Genomic DNA, 20386 nt, shown 5'->3' on the forward strand with positions numbered 1-20386 from the left:
ACATCTTTGACCTCAAGCTTAGGAAGCATCACTCTGAAGTAAAAGTACATTTTATTTATTTATTTATTTATAAAGAGACTAACGGAAAGTCTGATCTCCAGATCAGTAGATTTAAGTTGTGCTTTCTGGGGCCAGAGGAGTTTCATCATGGAACTCCAGGTTCCTGTTCTCCTATTCCCATTTAATCAGAGCAGCTCGGGGCACCTGGGTGGCTCAGTGGGTTAAGCCTCTGCCTTCAGCTCAGGTCATGTTCTCGGGGTCCTGGGATCAAGCCCCACATCCGGCTCTCTGCTCATCTGGGAGCCTGCTTCCCTCCCTCTCTCTCTCTGCCTGCTTCTCTGTCTACTTGCGATCTCTGTCAAATAAATAAATAAAATCTTAAAAAAAAAATCAGAGCAGCTCTACATTTATTTCTTTTATAGAGTGGGTTTGCATTTTAAAATTTGGTGTTTGAACGAGTTTGAACAGAGCTTTAAAAAGTTGGAAACCATTGACTGATAGCAATGGTCTCCAAAGTGGAGTCTAGGGAACAATATGAAGACTTTTACTTATACATTTTTGTTCCTTAAAATTTCAACTTTCATGAATAATTTATAAAATGGATAATATGTTAGAAAGATAACAGATATATATACATATATAATTTATAAACAAATAACAGTTGTGGTCATCACATGTGTATTTTACTGATGGGTTATATTAAAAAGTGAGCTGAGCTAGAGGAATGAGAAGACTAACTTTTGAGATAATTTTTAATGAATATTATTTCACAGAGTTTAGCCTTCAAAACTACTTGGTTTGCTGAAGATTTTATAGTTTTATTCTCTGGTAAGAAACCCGGCTCGTTTTTATTTTATGTTGCCATCTAAAGGCACAAGCATGTTCTTATAGTCAAGTGAATGGAAGTTCAAACTTTGTTTTTGTAGTACTAAATTATAATAACATATATTGGGTGTACTTGAGATTTTTCATAGTGTCTTGACAAACTTTATCTCCTTTAAATCTCAAAACCTTCTTGTGAGGCAGGGCGAGCATAGTTTTTCTCTTATTTCATAGATGAGGAAAGCCATGCAGGAGAATAAAAGGGCTCTAGAACAAAGTTCTTCCACTTCTCTGCCTTTTTCGTAACCTTTTGTGCTTCTTATCACTGCTCTGTGAATGCATTCTTAAAACATGGATCTAGGGCTGCAGATGCAAAGACCCAAAGTAGAAGATGGATGTCAAGGATTCAGTGGAAATAAGCATGGTTAGAAGAAAGTCAGGAAGAAGACATTGAATTTTGAATGAAAATGCTGATTACTCAGCAATCAGATGGTAAAAATTTTTCTTCTCGTTAGCAAATTTCCTATTGGTTGTCAGTGGCTCCCTGCAGACCTGAGCTGAGAAGGATTATGGTTATACAGAGTCTCCGTGGGAAAAAAATGCCTTCAGGTCTGCTCTGGGTGACCTTATGCTGACCAGCAAACACAATTGAAAATAATCTTCTACCCGCAATAGTAAATATGGCAGAATCATAGTATTTGAAAAGCCTTAGAGAACATTATGTAATTCAGTACTGGTAAGTTGAAACTCAGAAAAGTGTTTTGTCTTTTTATAACGTGATAACTGCAAATAGATCTTAGTCTCCTGACTTGAAGCTCAGTCCTTTGAAAGTCTAATATTATAATACTAGAAAGAATTGGGGTGAGGTGGGAAGCTTGGAGAAAACCCAGCAAACTAAGTGTGAAAAAATCCAGAGGAATAATTTATTAAGACTATGTTCTGTGAGTAGAACTAATCTTTCTTTTTTCCCCGACTTCTTACCATGTAGGCAAGGATTTATTAAACAGGAAACAAACCATTAAAAACCAGTAATTAAAAGGTTAACAACTTTAAAAATAAAACATACTGTTCATCAAACTCGATCTTTATTTTTTGATGCTCAAAAAAGGAGGTTTGATTTTTGTTTGATAAGACAGCACATCTCTCTCAGAATGTACTGAGGTCTCAATAAATGCACATTCATGTGGTATACCCAGAGAACAAGGAGAAAATAAACTGTATTCATCTCTAGGAATTGAAATAGCGATTTGGGGATTGAACATTCTTCATAGCATCAGTCTTTCATTTAGAAAACGTTCTGATTTCCTGGCTATCATACTTTTTCTTTTTTAAATTTGTTTCTGTCATAGAGCTATCTACTAAATAGGTTCTGTGAGCAAGTAGATAGTGGTCATGAGGAACATTTTAACATTAGTACAGCCCCTTTGTTCAAATATATGTTTGCTAGATTTTGATTTCATTATGTGTGGTAGAGACATTCCTAAACTCATAAGAATGAAGCCTGCTTTGAAGAATAGTAGATGGCAACTCTTAATCCAGTCTTCTTACATGTAGTTCCTTATACCAAAGAGATTTAAAAATTCTGTACCTGCCACTTGTTTTATTATCTCCCTGTCCTAATCCTGAGTTTTGGCTTATCACATAATTTTTTAAATGGTCTCCCTTTCTCCATCCATAGGTATATTCCTCTGCTTGTCTTTAAGGCCAATTTACCTTTCATAGTCATGTGTTTTTTTCTCCAAGTCTTTCCAGCTAAGAATAAAGTGCTGGTTCATACACAACTTCCTTGCAGAAAAAAAGTTGATATGCTTTTCTCTGTTCTTAATCTTCGATGGAATTAAAATTTGTGATAAGCATATCTTTCTGTAGGCTCTTAATTATTGATGTGCCCATCATAAAGCAATTACAGCTTAATTGATCATGTTACTATATAGATGATGTTCAGATCTACAGCTGGGGGCTCTCCACTGGAGGTTTGGAATCTAAGGCAGTGCTCATATGGATATGAGTGAAAAGATGGGAATAGTGCCTGCATGGGCAAGTAAGGGCATGTCCTTAGTATATACGGGTAAGAGGAAAGTTCTCAACTGTATAACAACTAAGAGGAAGTTGAAAGTTCTGCAGTCTAAGAAATCCCTTCAGTGGAGATAAACTTACTGGAGCTCTGATAAACTCTTAGTATACTATGGAGTCTAGCAGATTTTTTTTTTGTGTGTCCTATCTACTTCATGCCATCTTTTATTTCTCCAAATTAGGAAATTTGATTGTTAGTTTTTCATATAGACAGTTGTCTTCTGTATTTCCTATTTATTCAGTATAGTCATCATGGAATAGAAAAGAGACAGGACTAGGCATCTGTGATAATACAGTACGTAAGAGTAAAAAATTAGTATAAAAATCTCAAAGAGGGGAATTAGTTGGAAAATGAAAGTCTGAAGTCCTGTCTGCTTGAGGCCTGTGCTGGCTAAGATTCTAGAATGGGTTATTAAAGGCAGGATTTGTGAGACACATAGAAGGTGAGCACCAGAAGCCCTGTGGTTTCACTCAGTTGTAACCATGCCTTCCAAACTCTGTGGTCTGTCAGGGCTCTACTAGATTTCTGTCTCAAGAACATAGGACAAATACAGCGTTTTTAAATTTCAGTAAAGCATTTGACAAGTTCGTGGTGAGACATCATTGACAACATGGGTAAACAGACTGGTACCTAGTTAATACAGTTGTACAGTTTAATGATTTACAAAATGTCTCAAATTATCGAAGACCTTGTTTTATAAAAGAGAGTTAGGCACCACAGGGCCCTGTTTCTTGTTCAAAGTGGATAGACTGAGGGGTGAACATGGGAGTTCTCTTAGTTTTTTGAAATGTCGTCTTTTGGAAGTGGTAGTAGATTGGACTTTGTGTCAGTTTCCTGAAAGTGTCTCGCAATTACGAATTAGGAGTAAACTACCAGCTGCTCTTCACTCAGCATCAAAGAGAACTCTGGAACAGAGATGAAGTGGATGATTTCAGGGAGCTGGTAATATGTGGACAAGCTGGACATTCCCTTACTTCAGTGTTGTTTTGAACAGGGCGTCTCAAACTTTGTTCTTCCTGGGGATCTTGTGAAAATGCAGATTCTGATTCTCAAAGTCTGGGATTTTTGTGCAAACTTTCAGGTGCTGCTGGTGCTGCTGGTCTGTGGACCACATTATGAATAGACAGATTTAGACTCTTAGGAGGATTTCAGGACTGGAAGTTGATAATATATATGTAATAACTGCAGTGGTTTTTCCTGATTGGGTTGTAGACACTTTACATGTGTTTATCTTAGTTTTCACAGAAAATTTTCAAGGTGGGACATACATATCTTTACAGATGAGGAAATTGAGACGCAGGAGCTTAAATAGCTTGCTCAAGGTTTTAAAATTGATGTAACTGGGATTTATTTTTTAATTTTATTTTTTATATATATTTTAAGTTTTTATTTTAATTCCACTTACTTAACAGACAGTATTATATTAGTTTTAGGTATAGGAATATAGTGATTGAACACTTCTATACATCATCTGGCCTCTCACAACAAGAATTAATGGTGTAAGTGGGATTTCAGCTTAACACTAAAACCCTTGCTGGGTCTATCATATTTATGAGATTCTATGATTTTTGTGAAACTGATTTTCCCCCATAAAAATAGTTCTAATTGTAAGAATTTGCACTATTCAACTTGAGAATGGGATTAAAAACAGCAACATCATTATCAGTACCAAATTTGTTGTATGGGATGTTAAACATTAAAACATATTGTCCACTAAATTTTTAAAACTGTTACATATATTATATATGATACATATATAATATATATAAAGCATTTGTTATATATATCATATATTTTACATATATAATAATTTATATTATTATATATATTTATATAAATATAAATATATTTTAGTTGAAAAATACTGGCAAGTATAAAAAAATCCTTTATAATTCTACTGTTATCCAAACATAGTGATTATTACCATTTTGAGTTTCTCTGATAACATGCTCACCCCTGTACAACTAAACAAAAAATTGAGATTGTGTTGTTTATAATTAGGATCTTTTTTTCTTCCGCTCAACACAGCTTTAATAATGAAAGACAAAACTCTTTCTACTTTACCCTCCCCTAATTTTCTCCTAACCAGCAGCAACACCACCATCTTCCCCTAGGCTGCAATCTCCTTTACCTTTTCCTTGCTACTCCCAAGGATGGCTGCCAAATTCTGCTGCTGGTTTCTTTGTAATCTCTCTTCAGTTTAGCCATGTTTTTTCACGTTTGGGCCCAGCTTTTTCTTACTAAATTAACAACTAGCAAATCACTATGTCATTCTTAAATTTATTCTCGGTTTCACTGGTTGATTGTTCTGGCTGTACGTAAAATCTTTGTCTTTTTCTTCTCAAATCTTTTCAGTGACTTCTAATGAAATAAGCATGAACACTTGGGGAGTTGAAGCTAACACCCATGAAGCATCTTCCTCTATCGGCTTTTATATCTAACCAGATCTTTTTCTGTCTTCTTGTCCATTGCCAGACAGGGTACAAGTTTACATACTTTTCTAAAATGTGGTATCTAGGATTTCATACCTGCATATGTACTTACTTCATTTTAATGAATGATTCTTTCTCTACCTTATTGAAGTTGTTGGTGTGATCATTAAAACATTATGTACCAAATTAAAAATGATTGGCGAGGTTTGTTGACATTTGCAGATGTTTAAACAGCTTTCTCTTCTCTCCAGTTTTTTTATTCTTTGATGACGTGTCTCATCTACCTACCATCACCTGTGGCTCCTGGCCAGGACATCTTTTCTCAGTGGATCCAAACAGATTGAGTAATATAATCTCACAGCTTTATTCCTATCCTTTGCCAGAAAAAAGGAGCTAGAACTCTTTTGTGGCTTCTCTAAGAATTTTTGTTTTTAGTAATAGTGGAGAAAATGGTTGTAGATGAAATTGGTAGAGATGGTACATGTTGAAGAGTTACTTTCTAGAATTAGGTACATAATTTCTTTGGTAGGCAAAGAAAATATACCTTTATCAGTGGATCTTTGGGAATAGCAAAGATTTAATTAAGAATTTGAGCAATTATAATTAGAAAATAAGATTTAGGAATTAAGGCCGCCTTGTTCACTTAGCATGAGTGTGGGTGTATAACCCTTTTTAGGTAGGACAGTGAGACCATGGTAAAAGGAGTGTTATAGATTATTACAGAAACTAGGATTTGACTCCAGATCTGACTGACATAAAGGTCATGACTGAAATCATAATTGTTTTAAAAATTTTACAAATACGGAGGATTATAAATTCCTTTTGTTTAATGTAACGGTAATTTTTAGCTCCTAAATGGTATTTTCATGTCACATGAAGTAGATATACTGTGTGGTGTGGACATTGAATAATATTACTGGTTATGATGATTGGCTAAGAATTATTTAATTCCTTGGAATCTTCATTTTCTGATCAAACCTGACCTAAATCTTATCCCTTGGTATACTCTACAGTTTTATTTTTCCTTAATCTCTTTGATTCTCACTGACCAGTATTACTTAAAGATTCATACTTCGGGAGAATTTTGAGTCTCAGAGATTTTCTTTCTTTTTGTATTTTGTCAGTTTAATAACTTTACATTAATGATGTTTCTGAGAATTGATACCTTTATTGATGAAATTGGGGATTAGGAGGTACCTTCAAGAAGGTTGTGTATACCACTATAAGGTGGTGATTTGAGAGTGAGAAAGCTTGGGTTTGAATCTTTGTTTTTCACGTTTGAAAAACGTGGGCACGTTTTATTACCTCATTTTCAGTTTTCTCATCTGTATATAATTATAACTCCCATTTCATAAAAGGGAGTTCTGAGAATTAAAGGAAATAACGTTTATAAAGGGTTTAGCACAGAGCCTGGCACAATAAACAGTCAGCAAAGAAAAGCTAACAAAAACAAAATATAGCTTCAATTAAGGAATGCTCTAAATATCTTGGGAGGTATGTTAGGCACATATATTTTCTTTAAAATACATTAAGATGAGCTTAATTAAATATATTTAAAGTTTAAAGTATTAAGTTTTTAGAATAGATTGATTATATACTTGGAATAGCTATTTGAACCTAAAAGAAAAATATTAGTATTTTTGGCTGTATTCATCTTACTTAATTATGTTTCTGACCTTCTTTATTGGTATTACTTGTTGGACACATCCTCACTGAGTAACATGTCTGCTAGAAGGAAGGGAAGTAAAGTAACAAACTGAAATTTTAGTGCTTGCTTTCTTGTGAATAGCTTTACAAATGTTTAGTGGAGAAACAATTTGGAAATGTACATATTTTGTGTATCTGTCTTGTCTTTGGTTTATTTCTGAACGTAAAAGTTGTCTCTCTTGGTCCCCAAACTTGGTTAATTTACTTATAGTGCTTTGTTTAAAAAAAAAAAAAATTCCCCTCTCATTTCCCCTTCCTCCTCAACACCTTTTCCTCAGGTGATTCTGTTAATCAGTCTGATGTCGATGCCACTGGGCTGTAGCAAGTCCTATGTCGTCCTGTGAGCCCATTAATAGAACATACTTGCTCAATCCTTTTTTTTTTTTTAAAGCATATGGTCAAATAATAAAGATAGGTACGGCAAATAAGAGGCTCCTGTAAAAAAATATGTCAACTGTGCCATCTCTGAACTCAAATTACTCATTATAATATGATTGTTTTTTTAAATGTTTATTTGCATATAAGTCCGAGTGGGTTCTTTTTTTTAAGAAAAGTACAAATCAGATAGGCTGATAAACATGTAAATATTCTTATTTTTCATTTTCTTATTCTTATATTACCATATATATGTGTTTTATGATATCCTCCTTAGGATATGTCTCATGAAATGGTTGTTCTAGTGTGCCTTCAGAGCAGGACCTGGGCCTAGGGTGAGGCAAACAGTGTCTAGGGCACAACGTTTTAAGGAGGTGCTCATTTTCAGGGTTGGGCACAAGTAAGTACCTCCTTAAATGTTGTGCCCTAGATGCCTGCTTGCCTCACTCTAGTCCCAGCCCTGCTCCAGAGAGTAGGCTGCATATAAATTATTTTAATTTTGGCTTAGCATAATCACATGCATGCTTGGATGTTTTATAAAAAATTAATGACAAAATGAAAATAATGTAGCCAAACCCAAATTTACATTACGCAGAAGAAAAGTTAGCTGTTTGAAAAAGATAACATTATCATTTTATTCTTGCATGTTCAGTGATTGTCAGAGCTTCGGAACTTCCGGTTCAGTAGAATCCTGTCTCACCCTGAAATGTGCTTGGTTGTTTTATCTACTGGCAGCTACCTGAAATCTATCATAAGCTTCTTAATTTGATATATAGTACATTCAGCTCTTAAACTTATGGATGTCATTGAAGTAATAAGTAGTGACTCGAGTTTTACTACATTTTTATTAATAATTTTCGAATTCTTTGAGAATTTGCCTATGGTTTTTCTTTTTTTTTTTTGAGTGCTACATCTGGAAATGCTCAAAAGTTGTTTGCCTTTTTAAGAGAACAGTTTGCAGTGAAAGTATAACTTCTTTAGAGGTGAGGTTGAAGTTAACGAATGATGAACCATAATATGAGGAAGCATAATATTGTGAATTATTATTTGGCAAACATAACTAATGCAGGCATTAGCTGCTGAAGCCATTAATAAAGTACCACTTGTAGAAAGCTGGAGAGATAGGTAACACAGAACTTTCTCTGTAAACTCTCAGAATGTAAACTAGAGTACAACTTAGTTTATTCAATAAGGACTGAATTCTTTAAGTTTTATATGTTTGTAGGTTCCATGATTAATGTGTAATTAGAATATGAAAATGAGTATTTAGAGTCTGCTAAAATTTGTAGATGTGACATCACTGGCAAGTCAGGCATTTTATTTCTTAAAGTTCGAATTTATTTAAATGCACCTTTTTTTTTCCAAAATAAATTTTTATTTCTACTTACAGTGGTTCCAAAGTAAGTTTTCCTACATAGAATTATTTAATATTTAGGTCTGTTGATAGTGTTTAAAAAAAAAAAATAAACCCATAACAACCAAGGGTGGAGGAGTATCTAGATTTGTTTTTAGCTTTCTTTTTCATGGTTTCTCAAAGTGTGTCATATTATAAATACGTTCAAAATGTTTTGCTCTGAGGATATGTAGCATTCCTATAAAGGTTAAATCAATAAAAATGATTTGGACACATTCCTAAGCATGGCTAGAACAGGTAGTCCGTTGTTTTAGGTACCCTTGAGTTCCTGGAGCAGATCATTATGGCGTAGCAAAAGAACTTACTAAAAGTTGCTTTCTATGTGTAGATGCATCAGCTTAAAAAAAGTAAGATTTTCTGGCCTTCTAGAAATGAATATTTTTAAAGTAGCCCTGTGTATATTGGTTTAACGATGTGTTTTAAACTCAGTTAAAGTTTTGAAGCCTTTTTTTTTTTTTCCTCTTCTCCGAGTGCTGAAGATACACCATAATTGATAAGGAAGAGGTACGTACAGGAAAAATGCAATGGGCAAGCTTTCCAGCCAGTTTAGAATGAATGGTACTCTTATGATTAAAGAAAGTGTCACACATTATAATTGCAAAATTAAGAATTAGATTTTTTCTTTTTTTTTTTTGGTTTTGCCGGTTTAGAGGAAAGTTCTGTAGTCATTGGGATGTTATCTGTTCATTTGAGCAGTTCGAAAGACGAGCATGTATTTAAAAGCATTTAACTTAGAGCATGTATTTTAAAAAGCATATATATTTCTCTTGTGATTAGGATTGGCTTTTTACTATGATACTGTTGCTCGGTAGAGTTTTATTTCATCCATGTGTTTGCTGTCTTCTTGTTCATTTAATATGTTTGAGTATGTAAGTTTATTTAAGTTTATATGTAAGTTTTCAGATCACATTATTTTCACAGCTACTTTTCAAAAAATATCTGTCAGCTTATAAAAGTAATAAGATTTTTCTTAAAGTTTGCTTTAAAATGGCTTTGGGTATTAGAATTTTTTGGATAATGGAAGCACAATGAATTGATCATGCTCTTGGCTGATTAAGGTTTAAATCAAGGTGGCAAATTTGAGTTATGTATATTAATGTAATTTCATTATAGAAAATCTCATCATTTTGTACATGTAGTATATAATAACTTTTTAAATAAATACTTTAATGAGAAATATTTTGTTATTTGTTGGAGCACATGATCTTATTTTGTAGCCAAGAAAATGGTTTGAACATGCCTCAGTGGAATTTTTTTGCATATATAAATGTATAAATATAGAGTGGTTTAGTCATTTAGTAATTAAATAATTTGGCAATATAAGCCAAATTATATACTCTTATAAAAAAGTTATCTAAGTGTTCCTTGATATATTCTGATTTGTCATTATATTTTAAAAAATAAGAATATTTATGAAAATAAAAATAAGCCTAATCTGCATATGGCTCTGTTTTCTTTCTGGATCCTGTGAATGGTAATTTAAAAAAATCTATATGTTTTCTCTGGTCTTGCTGGTGCACTAAAACATTCTGCACTATGCTTATGCATATTATAAAGGAAATGTATTGTTAAACTTTTAGTGCTAAATCACGAATAGTGTTCTTCTGACAGTACCAGTTGTCACTATCTAGCTTAGATAATGACATTTTTAAAATGAGGTAGATACTAGTGGTAAAATGTTTTGAAAATGTTAGGAGATTTCCTCCTAAGATAAAGGGACTGAAAGAGACAGGGAGGGAGGGAAGTGGGGTATGGAGAGAGAGAGAGTGAGTGAGAACATACTGTATGTGTTTAGGTTTAACAACTTGGGGAATGTAAAGAATTCTGTGTGAACACTCAGGTTTTAATAATACGAAAAATAAGAGTTTCTGTTATGGAGAGGAAGTTGAATTAATGATCAAAAGTTTGAATTACATTAACTTTTCTCTTTATATTGTTTTACAAAGGTACTATAGTACATTGTTTTTGTAAGTACTATCTGCTTTATGGATTATCTTCTTAAATATTTTCCTTTTGTGTTGAATTATTTGAAAGAGCAATAGCAATATTTTCTGCATTTTGTCAGAAGTCGAATTACTTTAAAAGCTTTACAAATTTCATGAGAGGTTAATTAATAAAAATTAATCTCACTAGATTACCTTTTATAACCAATTATGCCTAATATTAGGATGTTACTGTCTTAATGGAAGTTTTCTCAGATATTTTCTTATATTGTCCTGATATTTCAAATTGGGTGTCCTTAGTATGAAATGCTTACATACTTCTACAGTTACTCATGTTATGGAAAACATACTGATTGATATAATGTAGGTTATTGAAGTTTTTCTATGCTATATGTAATACAGTAATATATATATAATATATCTAATATTGCAGATTTCTGTAAGGTGGTAAAATTTTATGAAATTGAGAATTCACTTAAGTTACCTTTGAGCAATATTTACAAACAAATCTTATAATATTATTGATGAAAGGGAATCTGCACCCTGTATCTTTTGGATACATTTTTATGTCTATTTTCTAGGACCAAGTTACAGCAGTACAGTAAAAACAGTGGTTTAAAATATTGATTATAAAAGGTAGCACTTTATTATCTTTTAGCTTCACAATGAATTCACTTTGTTTAGATTCATTTAAATAATTTTTAATCATTTGATAGAAATAATACCTTTTCATGTAAAGATTATCCTGGAAATTTGAAGTTTAAATTGAGATGTTCAGTAGAGAAGTTAAAAGTAGAATTAATTATAATTATTATGGCTAAAGCAAAATAAGCAAATTAAAAATCACAATACCTAACTTAAATTGTTTTCACAGGTTATATAGGCAGTGAGTATATATATATAGAAAATATACCTGTTTACCTCCAAGCCAGACTTCTTGTTTGAGGGAATGTCTCTAAATAGGTGTCTGTTCACACAATGGTTACACTCATATTTACCTTTGTGAACTAATAATTTGTTTAACTGATAATCGTTGTTTAATTATTTTAAGTTTATAACTGGAAAATAATGTCCTTAGATCTTACAGGCGTAGTTTTTGATTATTTTTATCTTGAGTTTCCGGGTAGACTGGGATGTCTGCTTGATGTCTGTTAATGGTTTTACAGTTCGACATTTCTTTGTTAGTATACATGCAAAAAGGAATTGGTTATCTCTCACAAAAGAACTATAAGCAATACCCCAGTTACATAATTTATAATTGTTTTTCTCTTTGTTTACAATTATTATTGTAAGTTCTGTAGTCACTCATTTGTGTGATTTTGTATGCACATGCAAATGCAGAGACTGTATTAAGATTTTGAGCAGACTAATAGTTGAAAGAGATTTGTTATATTTTGTTATATATTTTGTTTCTGTATAAAAGTATGTCCAACTTCATATAAAGTTGTGTGGAATAGCACAACACCATTATTCTCATTTTTCCAAAGAGTTTGTGCGTGTATAGGTTTTAAAACCTTACTGATGGTCATTAATTGTGCTTTGGCTAGCATTTGTTCTTTATTATTATTACTACTATTTTTTGCTTATACTGAACCACCAAAATGGATTTAATTGTAAGGCATCTGCCTATAAGGAATATGTAAACAATGGCGTGGCACACTCATGGTCCATATAAATTTTAGAGGAACCTATAAATGCATAAATTTTAGAGTTTTAAACTTAGTCTTTTATGTAATTGTAGTTGATGGCATAATGATTTTTAGTGGCTACTATAGGTGTTAAAAAATAAAAAGCCAGTTTAAATGAAAGGTAAAATAAAATTTATTTGATTTTGTGGTAAAAATTGTTTGCCTTGCACAGGATATTTAGTTGTACCTTGTTAAGAATGTCACTTCTCTAATGTAACTTGTGTGTGATTTCTTAAGGGATGGCAATAGAAATAATGCAGATAACAGAACATTTAAGCTAATTTCCACAATAATCTTAAATACATGTCTGAGAATAATGTTAACTTGGCAAATCTTCTGTCATCAATAAAATAATTTTAAAATATCTTAAGTATTATGAAAAGTTGGATTCACTTAATATGTCTATATGGTGCAGAATTCCTTGTGGGCAATTAATTTGAAAAATGAAAAGCACTTAATCAAGATAAACTAACATTTTTCCTTTTTTTTTAATAGAATCAAAATCACATTTGGTATGATTTTTGGTCCTAGAATATATATTTGATGTTACATTTATGAATATTAATGAGAATGTAGGGTATTTATAGGAGATGTATTAATAAATGAATTTTTTTCAGTGCAAATATTAAATGCTTATGTAGCAATTAGCCTTTAAAGGACTCTTAATTCTACACCTAATTTTATTTGGAAATTGTTTTGTATATCCTGGTAAATAATGGGATTTTTATTTTCTAGTCAAAAGAAAGCATATTTATGAAAAAAATGTTTTAGAGTTAACATCCTGTTCAGTAATCACAACAAACACCTGAAATGTTGATACGGTGTTAATTACATTCATCTAATACTGTTCCAAACCTTGAATCCATGTTCTTAAAAAAATAGTATAAAGGGAGGAAAATGCCTAAGAATTCAATGTAAGTTGAAGATATTACATACATTGTAATAAAAGAACATTTAAGCTCAGTTTTTGCACAAATCTTTTAAAAAAGTTATATAGGAATGTATAGCCTGTTTTATATGTTTGCTATTGAATGGACAAAAGTTTGTGGTCATCTGTGGTGACAACTGTGAGGAAACTCCCTTTGAATAAGGTATAGAATATCCCCATTACTTTTTGGAATTGTAACACATTAATCACTGAACTCCATAATCTTTGAAATGGCAGTATATTGTATTAAGGTGTATATTTTCATGATGTGAGACTTCCTTTTCTAAATATTTGTTTTAAAATAGTAAACATTTTAGATTTCATGAAGAATTACCTAATACTTGAGACAGCTTTGATTATTTTGCTCTTTAGAAAATACTATTGGAGTTTTATTGCTATTCTTATTACTGGAGTTCAGGGACAGATTTTTTGGGGGGGTAGTTTTTTTCAGTGGAATTCATTGGTATAAGAGAAAAAAATAGTGCATTCAGATAGCCTATTGGGATGTCTCTGCCTAAATTATGTTTGGTTTTACTAGCTCCCATTTAATAAGTCTTGAATAGTAAATGACTAGAAAAAATAGTCATACTTTGTCACATTTACAGTTTTATTATTTGCAGGAAGGATTTTTTCATATTGAAAGTATTTGTCTATTTGACCATATGTGTAATGTCTTTAAAGAGACACTGTAGAGGTAGGCTGTCTCAGTGAACCCTCTATGTTAAAGTCTTTTGTTAGGTAATAGCATTTGTGATCTTAATGTTTTTGAGGAGCTTTTGCATGACCTCACTATCAGGATTGTCACATTTTCGTCTCTTGGAACAAGGGTTAGAACAGTATGGGAGGTTGATATTTGTATGCTTTGGACAGGAATTTGAGATGTTACCCTGTTTTGCCATCAGTTTTCAAGTAGGTACGGGTGCATCATTAATCATAGGAAATGCAAAAATAAATAATCCAGTCCCATTGGATTTTTTTATATGAATACTTACCTTTTCCCTTTTTTGTATATACAGTTGAGGTATTTAGGTAACCCCTAACCTTCAGCTTCAACAAAGAAGTACAGTATAAAAATATTACCACAGTTTTCATTTGAGCAGCTCTAGAGAGGAAAAAAAAAGCCCTCTAGAAGGATATTTGTTGAAAAAAAAGTTGTGATACAGAATGTCTTAACTCAGCCCCAATACAGTACTTGAAGACCACCAGTGTATAAAATTGAAAGCACATGAGTTTTGAAGCACTAGAAAAGGTTTGTAATTGATTAGCGCTGCTTGAAAGTATTGAAGTACAGTGAGTTTTGATTTGTGAATGGTTCTATTCAATAAAGATTAATTCTGTGTGTTTGATAAAATCTTAGTGCCTTCAATGAGTTAGTTTTTTCCTCCCTCTGCAGTTTATTTAACCATCAAATATTTCAGTGTTCTTTTAACAAACTGGAACATTTCTATCTTACTGAATTTAACTTTAGCATGACTGATTTAAACAAGTCAAACTATCAATGATTAGTTTGAAGGGTGTAATTGAATAGATTAATTTTTTGTTCTTTTAAAATAACTAAAATGTATCATAATGTTATCATGTATATTTTATGCCTTTCTTGAGATTTGGAGACTATCCAGAGGTTCATACAGACTAACAAAATATTTTTCTGTGATTTCTTTTAAATTTTTGCATTTTAAAATGTTTTTAAAATTTTAAAAGTGAGATCTTTAACAGCTATTCATGTAAAATTGGGATTATTTATTATAATTCAAAATAATTTGTATTATGAGTCTTTTGGGAATTGCATTGACATTTTTAACTTTTAATATATGTTGGAGTGGTCTTCTGTGTATGATCTTGACTTTTTAAATTGTCTCCCTGGCTTTTGGAAGTTAGCTGTTAGAAGCAGGTTCTAACACTTCATTATTAGATCTTGAAACTATGAAGTTATTGATATGGACCACAGCTATTATTTTGGAAGTTAATGTTTACACATCATGTTCAGTTACTATGGTCAGTTACAAAGGCTTTATTTAGAAATTTAATCAGCTGATATATTGTCATAATTAACTTCTTAATTGTAAGAAACTCCATGAGTCAGATCTGTCATTTTTAATAAACTTTATCATAACTAATGGGTAGATTTTGAATAATGCAGATTGAAAATTCTTGTTCAATTCCAGATAAATGGTGTGCTGAGAGGACAGACACTGAAAGATCTTCCTGTCTCTGTCTCTTTCTCTCTCTCCCTCTCTCACACACACACTTTTCACTCATACTGAGGTGAGCCAATTTTGTCCTTCACCTAGGGAAAGCTTAAACTTCAAAAAACTTATTTTACAATGTTAGAGCACATACCTTTGATTTTTCATTAGGTTGTTTTGATAATCATTTATGAGAATTTAAGGCCTGAAGTGAAGTTTTAGACTTCAGATAGATTATGGGCTGAGGAAATGTTTGCAGTGTGATGACAACCTATACATAATGTTCACTACACACCTATAATTAGTTTGGTGTAGTGGGTTCATCTTAAATTGTCCTCCAGGTGCTAAAGTACTATTTGGGGGTGGGAGACACTAAATCCCACTTTTTAGAAGTGGAAGAATTAGTTACAATGTCTAAAAATATATGACATGTGATAGATGATCTTTATCTATTTCGCTTACTCTTCTGCCTTGTTTAGAAACTTGGTCTGGTTTTAGAAATTTTATTGTAGAAATAGTTATTAAGGTTGTCAAAGGAAATATAAGACCCTTCATAAGACAGGATAAAGAGCATTTTAACATATTATTTGTGAGAGTGTTAATGTCTTTGCTTCTAATGCTGAAGTAGTCTTTGAAACTTGTATGATTCCCCATCTGGTTAGAAAAATGAATTGCTTTTCAAACAGTAAGATTGTGAAAGAATAAGTTAATTGCTTGAGATGCCTGTTTCAAGTTATTCCTTCATATAACAATAGTTTTAACCATTTTTTTTCCTTATCTCTTACGTAGGAACTGCAAAAGTTACCATGTATAAGCTGTAATTATAGTAGGGGCTGTAGTGCAGCCTAGTTGTTTGTATGTTTTGCCCCTTAAGTCAGAAATTTTTAGAGTAATGTTTATTACCTATCATTACATTTCAAAAAAATAATCAGTGATTATTGTATGTGTTGTAACTGGGCGGGGGGGGACCATGTCCAACTACTGAGGGAGTCACTACAGCAGTTTTATATTTTTTTGGTAAAATACAAACTGCATTTCCTCACCTTTTTAAGAGAAACCTTTTTTCTCCTTCAGGTTTAATTATTTCTCTTTGACCTAAACTAAGACTGATCCTCTGGTAGCCAGTTAAAATGTGTGAAGTAGGAGGAGTAAAGGAAACTCCAATCGTTAGTTGTAAGTTATAAAGCAAAGTTAATACAGGTATACAGAGCAAAAGGATTTATTTTAAAGGATAAAGGAAAATTTTATAAACTTGCCTTGTAGTTGGAACATGTTGGACCTCATAAAGAAAATCTTGTAAGTGTTTAGATATTTTACTATAATACTGTGTCAGCTGATGAATATTGAAGTAGTTTACTTTTGTATATCAACACTAATTTGAAATTGAATATTAAGGGACTATATTATGCCTGTTTTCTTTCAAAGTTCAGCATGATTTAATAGGTATGGCTTTTTAAAATCATGCAGGGTATCCTTACAGAGTTTTATTTTTCATGAGACTAAACGCTATTCATTTTGGTAGGTCCGAGAATATGATTAAAAGAATCCTAGACATTTCAGTGTTTGCCGTGTGTTTATAACAAGTTTTCCATGTGGATAATAGTGTATACATGTAAAATTAAAATCACATAGAAAAATATAATTGCGTGTAGGTTTTCAAAGACTTCTGTGGACTTTTTAATATCCTGGATGTCCTGGATAACTATAAAGATCTTTTAAAAATGGCTATCACATGTTTATAAGTTTATATATGAATATATGCTTCAATTGTATAAAGTTGTTTAGAAACAAGCTTGTGCATCTATCTTATGATGCAGTTTAAAATTACAAATAGATTTCTTTTAGTTGAGCTGGGTAAAATGTTAACTGTACTTCAGGTTTATTTCTGCACTAGAGCATAATGGTAGAGCATAATGTCGAGATAATTCTGTGGTCTGTTATTTTGTAAAATTGCTTCCTTTTTGAAGTTTGCTCAAATATTGGGAGCTGCCAGGGTGAATACTTCATAATACTTTGATTAATTTAGTGTCTCATTTTATTGCAGTGAGGGTTAATGAGAATATTAAAACTTTCTTTTACTGTTTTTAACTACCTCATTTCTACAGCTCTAGAAAACATTTTGACTACTGTAACATAATGTCATTTTTTTCTATTTCAAGTCATTACTCCGAGAAGCAGATAAATTACAGATGCCAAATGCAAATAAGTACAGCATTTTCATTTTTCATTTTTCAGTGCAACAAAATAGCATTATCATCATAATATTTAGTATACTACAACATTACCCGGAAAAGCTAGCAATTTATCCAAGAAACATACCTTTTTGTTTAACAGGTTCATCTCTGATAGGATTTTAAAATATGATAACACTTACCCCAAAAGAAGTTTTGCTGACATGGTGTCACTGTGCTGAAGAGGCTGTTTGATGCCATAGTCCCTCCTTTTTTTTTCAGATAGAACTTGTACACTCTGTTGTAAATTCTGCTTGCAGCCTTAAACTGAAAATACAAACCATACCCAAACCTTGTTTTAGTTTTACAGTATGCCTGGAGTACATAGACTTTATATTTATTTTTTTCTGTCAAGAAATTATGTAGCTGGTAACATGTGAAAAGCAAGGAAACAAAACAAAAAGAAAATGAGCAAATATTTGAAGGACCTACTATTACTGCATAGACTGTGGTTAGAGAGCACTCACTGACTCTGTTGGTCTCGGTGGCTGGTAGTGACCTGCGGAGATTAACCATTTAAAAACCAGAGACTTCTTGCTGTCCTCCTGGAGAAAGTTTGCACCGCACTTGTGGTTCTGTGGTTGTTTGTGAGGCGAATGAAGCATTCACACAATCCAAAAAAGCAAAAGCTTTAAAACTCCTTTTTTTTGCAAGCACTATTACTGGAGAGACAGAATCATGTGGTTTGTGACCTCACAGTACTCAAAGTAAAGTGGGACTGCCTACCACTGTGGCTTTTCCCCCCTTGCTCTTGCTCTCTCTCTTTCACTGTCTCTCTCTCTTTCTCTCTCTCTGACAAAAGGCTTGTGGTAAGGCCCTTCCTGGCATCCAGAAGGATATAGCTTTTTAATTTTTGTGACTCATGAGGATTTGGATAGAATACAAATGCTGAAGGAACCCAAACTCCTGTAAGGTTACGCATTTGTACAGCAGAACTCTGCAGTTAAGGTTTTCCTTTCTATTCCCCGACCCCCACATTTTTTTTTCTTTTTTTTTCCTCCTCCTTTTATTTGGTTCATTATTGTGTCTGTGGAAAAGAACAAAATTGGCTCAAGAGGCTGTGTGAAATTCTGAACAACAGTGATGATTTACAATAATTTACATCTTTGGATTATATCACATTCTGGGGTCTGCTTCATATTTGCTGGGTGATTGGAGTCCTTCTGTTTTTCTTTTTCTTGTCTCCTTAAACTTGTGAATCTGTAACTCATTGTAAAAAAGTTTACCTTCCTTAAGGTCTGGTTGCAAACTGCTTGCTGGGCTCGACTGTAATTGGCTGTCATGAAAGTGTTAGTCTGGAGATTCCTTTACAAATACTAAATCATGTCTGTCTAGTTAATGTATGATCAATATTAGATGCCAGCTCTTACAATGAAGATTAAATATAATTAGTAGCTTTTGTATTATGTATATGTTTACCTCATGACCAGTTTGAGGATCTTATAAAAGTGAATGGCAAGAACTGTGACATAATTTATTGGACGAATCTTAGTTTTTTTTTTTAATGCTTGTAATTTTTATTTTTCAAGGGAATGTATTCATTTTATATAATTCTTTAAATACTTTATTTGGATATTAACTTTAACAGAGCCTTTGATAGCAAATCTTACACATCTATAAAGTAAAATTCTTATGTTGTAACTTATATTGTTCAATGTTATTGGCTTTATAAGCTCAGAATGGAGTGGGTTAACAGAAGCTGTATTTTTTGTTTATAATGGAAGCTTTGAAATAAATTACAAAATGCTGTGTGTAGTAAGGAATAATGCACACAGACAGAGTATGTTAGTCGTCTCGATTTGCTAATTCTGATTCAGAAGAAAATTGGAAACATCTTTGGGAAACTATCTCCTTTTTTGCCCCTTTGGACATGTATGTATAGAACTCATTTTCTTATTAGGATGATTATATATCATAGGCAGAGAATTTCATATTTATGAATAGAGCTTCCTGTTTTCATCAGTTGAGAGTGATGGGGTATTTTTCAACAAAAATTATAAAGCCGAACAGACCAATTTTCTAGACTTCTTTTTTTTTTTTTCCATTTATCCACGCCACTCTGAATTTGCATGTTAGACTTCTTCCTAGTGTGATAGTAACTAGGAGTGGCGTGAAGTAAATGACTGGGAGGGTGGGCGGAGACAGAGAATTACAAAACATTATTTGGGGTGTATAACGGGTTTGGGGCTGGAAAACACTAAGGATGGTGTTACAGCCAAAATATTCCCGCTTCTGATCTTCTTAGCAGAGTTCATTATCTGTTTTTGGTTTTTACTAGATAAAGATAAATGTACAAACACATTCATAACTTTCTTTACAAAAAATTCTTGTGCCCAGAATATACTGGGAAGACAAGAGATGACTTCAGTCCTTTATTGTTCAAATGCCCAGAACTTTTTCATAATAAACTCTTAGTGATAGAAAACGAGAAATACATTTTAGTGTATTTTAAAACAGATTTATTATGCCTCATGGTGTGTATAAACAGGTTTTACATTGGAAAGTAAAAACTTTCATTTAATGTGTAAGCTACTCAGTTATTCTCTTTCATAAGTAAGGTGTCCCAGTGTGATCTATATTTTGAAT

At 32.5% G+C, this 20386-nt stretch overlaps 2 protein-coding genes across 2 annotated transcripts in view; one reads left to right on the forward strand and one right to left on the reverse strand.

Moving 5' to 3' along the window:
- LOC125102234 (runt-related transcription factor 2-like) overlaps positions 1-18432 on the reverse strand; it is a 46457-nt gene extending 28025 nt beyond the window's left edge. Inside the window, exons 1-2 of the mRNA XM_047733199.1 lie at positions 18268-18432; positions 17944-18067 (exon numbers count right to left, since the gene is read on the reverse strand). Of these exons, the coding sequence (XP_047589155.1) occupies positions 17944-18067; positions 18268-18405 (262 nt within the window). The 5' untranslated portion in view covers positions 18406-18432. The remainder of the gene's footprint in view (positions 1-17943; positions 18068-18267) is intronic.
- Positions 1-20386, forward strand: part of SUPT3H (SPT3 homolog, SAGA and STAGA complex component) — a 566769-nt gene that overhangs the window by 33395 nt on the left and 512988 nt on the right. The gene's annotated exons all lie outside the window — the stretch shown is intronic.

This window comes from Lutra lutra, chromosome 6 (assembly GCF_902655055.1).
Source record: "Lutra lutra chromosome 6, mLutLut1.2, whole genome shotgun sequence".
Taxonomy (NCBI): Eukaryota; Metazoa; Chordata; class Mammalia; order Carnivora; family Mustelidae; genus Lutra; species Lutra lutra.